General features: G+C 40.6%; 1 protein-coding gene across 1 annotated transcript in view; it reads right to left on the bottom strand.

Moving 5' to 3' along the window:
- Positions 1-3,300: 3,300 nt before the first annotated feature.
- Positions 3,301-6,366, bottom strand: part of ZNF543 (zinc finger protein 543) — an 11,240-nt gene continuing 8,174 nt past the window's right edge. Inside the window, exon 4 of the mRNA XM_017509579.1 lies at positions 3,301-5,395. Within this exon, the coding sequence (XP_017365068.1) occupies positions 3,834-5,395 (1,562 nt within the window). The 3' untranslated portion in view covers positions 3,301-3,833. The remainder of the gene's footprint in view (positions 5,396-6,366) is intronic.

Raw genomic sequence — 6,366 nt, 5'->3', positions numbered from 1 at the left:
AAAGAACGAAAGAAAAAAAGAAAATCAATGCTAGTTCTTTGAAATAGTAAAATTTATAAACATCTAAGAAGATTAACAAAGATAAAGAAAAACAACACACATAACCACTATTAGGAGTAAACAACGGATACCACTACAGAACCTTCTGTCATGAAGGGAGTAATAATACTTGAAATAATTCCACAAATTAGAACATTTAGATGAAATGGAACAATTCTTCAAAAAGAATAATCTATCAAAACCCATTAAATTGAATATGTAACTCAAATCTTCCACAAGAGAAAGCTCCAGACTCAAATGGTTTCACCAAAAAATTCTACCAAATACTTAAAGAAACACCACCAATTCAACAAAATGTCATGCTAAAAAAGAGGGGGGCGGCACTGGAGGAACACTTTCTAATTTATTTTGGGAGTCCAGTATTACACCAAACACAAAATCAGATAAAGTGAAAACAAAAAAAGTAAAACTACTGACCAATATTGCTCATTGTAGTGCCCCCAATTCCCCTGACTTCAGCAAAGTCATAGTATACATATAAAAATTATAGTTTATATATTGTATTTCTCTATAATTTCAAGTATCAAGTGCACACTGAAATTTAAAACTCAATACACCAAATAATGACACCCTAAAAAACTGTCTAGATTTAAAAAATATGTATATAATCTATAAGCTGAAAATTATAAAACCCTTATGAAATAAATCAAGGAGGATCTCAATAAGCAGAGGCATATACCATATTCATTAACCGCAAGACTCAACAAAATGTCAATTCCCACCAAAATGATCTTTAGCTTTAAAGTAATTTCTATCAAAATCCCTGCAACACATTTTGTAAATAGGGACAAATACACGTTAGAATGTACATGCAAAGCCAAAGGAAAAAATTTTTATTAAAATTAAATAATCAATTTATTAATAAAATAATAATCAATTATTTTTTGGGGGGGACAGAGTCTTGTTCTATCACCCAGGCTAGATTTCAGTGGCATGATCTCAGTTCACTGCAACCTCCACCTCCTGGCTTCAAACAATTCTGCCTCAGCCTCCTGAGTAGCTGGGATTACAGGCACCTGCCCCCTCAACCTGGCTAGTTCTTGTATTTTTTAATAGAAATGGGGTTTCACAATATTGGCCAGGCTGGTCTCGAACTTGTGACCTCAGGTGTTCGCCTGCCTCGGCCTCCCAAAGTGTTGGAACTACAGGCGTGAGCCACTGCACCTGGCCCCAAAACAATTTTTAAAAGGAACATAGAGTGAGGAATAATTTTACTCTATTTTAAAATTTAGTAGATAGCAACAGTAATCAAAATGAAGTGGTATTGGCATAGGTTTAGGCTCAAAGATCAATGGAATAATATAGAGAACTCATAGACCAACATGAATCTGCTTAACTAATTTTTGACCAAGGTATACAGGCAATTCAATAGAGGTTAATAGTCTTTTCAGCAAATGGAGCTTTAAAAAAATTCACAGGCAACAACAGGCCAGGTGCAGTGGTTCATGCCTGTAATCCCAGCACTTTGGGAAGCTGAGCAGGTGGATCACCTGAGGTCAGGAGTTCAAATCCAGCCTGACCAACATGGAGACACCCTGTCTCTACTAAAAACACAAAATTAGCTGGGCGTGGTGGTGCACGCCTGCAATCCCAGCTACTTGTGAGGCTGAGGCAGGAAAATTGCTTGAAGCTGGGAGGCGGAGGTTGCAGTGAGCCAAGATCGCACCACTGCACTCCAGCCTGGACATCAAGAGCAAAACTTGGACTCAAAAAAGAATTCATGGGCAACAAAGAAAGAAGCTTAACTGAAGTTCATACTGTAATACAAAAATTAACTTAACGGCTGGGTGTGGTGGCTCACACCTGTAATCTCAGCACTTTGGGAGGCCAAGGTGGGTGAATCACGAGGTCAGGAAATCGAGACCATGCTGGTCAACATGGTGAAACTGTCTTACTAAAAATACAACAATTAGTTGGGCATGGTGGCACGTGCCTGTAAATCCAGCTAACCAGGAGGCTGAGGCAGAAGAATAACTTGAACCAGGGAGGCAAGAGGTTGCAGTGAGCCGAGATTGTGCCACTACACTCCAGCCTGGAGACAGAGCGAGACTCGGTCTCAAAAACAAAACAAACAAAACAAAACAAAACAAAACAAAACAAAACAAAACAAAACGGCTTTGCCTACAACAACTGAAAACTATCCATTTGGTCATTTAAAAGTCCCACTTGGACACCCCTTTCTCTTGTAGGAGAGCTGGTCTCCTTTCTCATTCTTTTGCCTACTAAACCTCCATTCGTAAACCAAATAAATAAATCAGGCTTTGAGAAGTTCAAAGCGAACAGATTTTTACTTTTGTACAATATATATTTTTAATGTGAGGTATCATACTATCACATGTGGCTCAAAATCTATTCTTAAAAATATTATCAAAAAGGAATTCCAAAATGCTATAAATGTATGTCATTTTAATCAAGCCTAAGTCCATGGTGACAACTGTGAAACTCAGACATCCCTACATATATGCATGCCAGTTTGCCTGTTAAAATTCCAAAGTAAATTTTCACACACTCTTTTTTTTTTTTTTTTGAGGCGGAGTTTCGCTTTTGTTGCCCAGGCTGGAGTGCAATGGCGCGATCTCAGCTCACCACAACCTCCGCCTCCTGGGTTCAGGCAATTCTCCTGCCTCAGCCTCCCGAGTAGCTGGGATTACAGGCATGAGCCACCATGCCCAGCTGATTTTTTGTATTTTTAGTAGAGACGGGGTTTCACTATGTTGACCAGGATGGTCTCGATCTCTTGACCTCGTGATCTACCCGCCTTGGCCTCCCAAATTGCTAGGATTACAGGCGTGAGCCACCGCGCCCGGCCCACACACTCTTATTTAAAAGATTAAAAATGACATTCCTTCTATGTGTTTGTTTTTTTGAGTTCATCATGATCTTTTAAATGAATTCAGCTATATACTGTATTTTGTTTTGGCCCTAATTTGACTTTTAGAAAATGGTTGAGGTGGACCTAACTCTCTCAAAGGAGAGGTAAAGAAGCTGAGAAGCTACAATCATAGGAAAAAACTAAGATTCCCAGGATTTCACTGTGCACAAACAATTATACTATCATCCCCATCCCAAGAAAAAGAAATAAGTAAATTCACATCAAGAAGTATGTGTATTGGGTAGAGACACATGGTGAAAGTTATTTTTTAAACAAGCATCTGAAGTGGACTATAAAATGTGCCCAAACATAGGCGCATCCCCATCTCCTTATAAAGGTATTTTATAACTTAAGCCTCGATGTTTTTCATAAAGATGTATGCTCCTGTACCTTGAGACTGGAAAAAATGTTGCAGGACTAAGCAGGCTTTCACAAAATGTTTTCAAACCCTCGTTTGTCTAACTGTTCTGACACCGGACAGCAGTGAATGCACACATAGGAAAAATATACGGGATTAAATCTTTTGTTTCTGAAACATTTCCCTCTCCCATATAAAATAACAAAGGGATGACAAATTGCCATAGGCTTGTCAGACAAGTCTAAAAGAAGCTGTTTTCTTTCTTTTCCTATGTCTCCTCTTCCTTTGTTTAAATATCCCTGAGATAACATTTCCCTGTAAACTAAGAAGAAAGATGTGACTGAAGGTTTTCCTAACTGCATAGTAACCACTGGGTCTCTCTCATGGGTGAATTCTCAGATGGAGAATAAGACTCTAGGCTGGTTCAATTTCTAACATGATTGTTTAGATGACAAATGATAATCTATGACAGGTTTTTTCAAAGAGAGGATGCTTATGAAGTTTCTCTCTAGTAGGAATGGCCAGATGGTAAGATGTTTTCTTTCACCAAAGATTTTCTTTAGTGGTGATATTCAAAAACTCTTTCCCTAATAGGAGTTTGTGGATGTTGACTGAAGTCTGTGCAGTCATGAAAGGTCTTACCACATCTGTTACAATGGTAGGGTTTCTTCCAGTATGAACCCTTCGATGATGTGTGAGTGATGAGCTGCGATTAAAAGCCTTTCCACATTCACTGCACTCATACGGCTTCTCTCCAGTGTGAATGATGGAGTGTCGAATAAGGTTTGCACTCCGGCAAAAGGCTTTGCCACACTGGATACATTCATAGGGTTTCTCTCCAGTGTGAATCTGTTGGTGCCTCGTAAGGTGTGAGCTGCGACTGAAGGCCTTCCCACACTCCACACACTCATAGGGCTTCTCTCCAGTGTGGATACTGAAGTGTCGAATGAGGTCTGCCCTATCACTAAAGGCTTTTCCACATTCTTTGCATTCATAGGGTTTTTCTCCAGTGTGGGTCCTTTTATGCAAGACAAAAGTGGAGTAGTGTGTAAAGGCCTTTCCACATTCACTGCATTCATAAGGCTTCTCCCCAGTATGAATCCGCTGGTGCTGCTTGAGGTGTGACCTACGGTTGAAGGCCTTTCCACACTCCATGCACTTATAGGGCTTCTCCCCAGTGTGGATAATATAGTGTTGAATGAGGTCTGCACTCTCACAAAAGGCTTTTCCACACTCATTGCATTCAAAGGGTTTCACTCCAGTGTGAATCTGCTGGTGCCATGTGAGGTATGACCTACGGTTGAAGGCCTTCCCACACTCAATGCACTCATAGGGCTTCTCTCCCGTGTGGATGATGTAGTGTCTAATGAAACCCGGCCTATCTCGAAAGGCTTTGCCACATTCTTTGCACACAAATGGTTTTTCTCCAGTATGGCTCCTGTTATGCAAGACAAAAGTGGAGCGGTGAGTGAAGGCCTTTCCACATTCACTGCACTTATACGGTTTCTCTCCAGTGTGAATCCGCTGGTGCCGTGTGAGGTGTGAGCTGCGGTTAAAGGCCTTTCCACACTCCATGCACTTATAGGGCTTCTCCCCAGTGTGGATGATGTGGTGCTGAAGAAGATGAGTGCTCCTGCTAAAGGTTTTTCCACACTCTTTGCATTCATAAGGCTTCACTCGAGTGTGAATCCGTTCATGTTGAACAAGGAGGGAATTCTTTTTAAACACTTTCCCGCATTCCTCACATTTACAGGAATTTTTCACTTCGTGAATCAAGGAATCTGTAACTGGTCCGTGTGAATCACATTCATAGAGATCGTCTTCCGCTGAAACTTGTTTTTGTATAATCCTTGAACATATACCATCATCTGACCCCAAACCACCACGTTCAAAACTCATTTTCTCCAGGAGCTTCTCCCTCTGGGGGTCTATCCCTACTTTCAAGCGAACTTCCTGCATTTCAGATGTTCCATGCTGATCCTTCACTTGCCCTAATTGGGAGTCCTTTGAGGCTCCCTGTGTCAGTTGATTCTGGAGTAACACTTCCTCAGACAAGGTCAGGTGAGAAAAAGTAGACTCTGTGGTCTTGGGTTTTGTGCTGTCACCTGGAAGGAATACAATACACAAAAAGGCTTATTAGAGATGGCAGTATAGAAGAAACAGAGGCCAGGCACAGTGGCTCACACCTGTAATCCCAGCATTTTGGGAGGCCAAGACAGATGGATCACCTGAGGTCAGAAGTTCAGGACCAACCTGGCCAATATGGTGAAACCCCATCTCTACTAAAAATACTACAAAAATGAGCCAGGTGTGGTGGCGTGTGCCTGTAATCCCAGCTACTCGGGAGGCTGAGGCAGGAGAATCACTTGAACCCAGGAGGCAGAGGTTGCTGTGAGCCAAGATCATGCCACTGCACTCCAGCCTGGGCAACAGAACAAGACTCCATCTCGCAAAAAAGAAAAAAAAGAAGAAGAAAAGAAGAAGACGAAGAAGGAAGAAGAAGAAAAGAAAGAAGAAAGAAGAAAAAAGAAAGAAGAAGAAGAAACAAAATCAGCATTTCAGTGAGAAAAAGAAGATGAAATAGTATCTTCAGCCTCCCAAAGTGCTGGGATTACAGGCATGAGTCACCATGCCCAGCCTAGAGTAGATCTTGGAAAGAGAAAATTACACTTATTTTAAAAATGGTAAATATTTACATGAATGTTCTGTGAGTTACCAGGAGTTATTTACATGAATGTTTACATGAATATTTACATGAATGTTCTGCGAGTTACCAGGAATTAATAATATAAAGTTAATAAATAATAATATAAAGTTATCAATTCTCCCAAAACTGATATATAAATTCAATACAACCCTGAAAAGTAGCAACCTGAAAAGACTAGAAAAACATACAATCTATTGAAAGTGCTCACTTCCATCAAGTTGCCAAAAGAAGAGACAAAAAAATAAAAAATAAATAAGACAAAAAAAAAACCCATACGGGCCGGGCGCGGTGGCTCAAGCCTGTAATCCCAGCACTTTGGGAGGCCGAGGCGGGTAGATCACGAGGTCAAGAGATCGAGACCATCCTGGT

Source organism: Cebus imitator, unplaced genomic scaffold (genome assembly GCF_001604975.1).
Source record: "Cebus imitator isolate Cc_AM_T3 unplaced genomic scaffold, Cebus_imitator-1.0 Scaffold417, whole genome shotgun sequence".
Taxonomy (NCBI): Eukaryota; Metazoa; Chordata; class Mammalia; order Primates; family Cebidae; genus Cebus; species Cebus imitator.
This window is presented reverse-complemented; position numbering and strand designations above follow the sequence as displayed.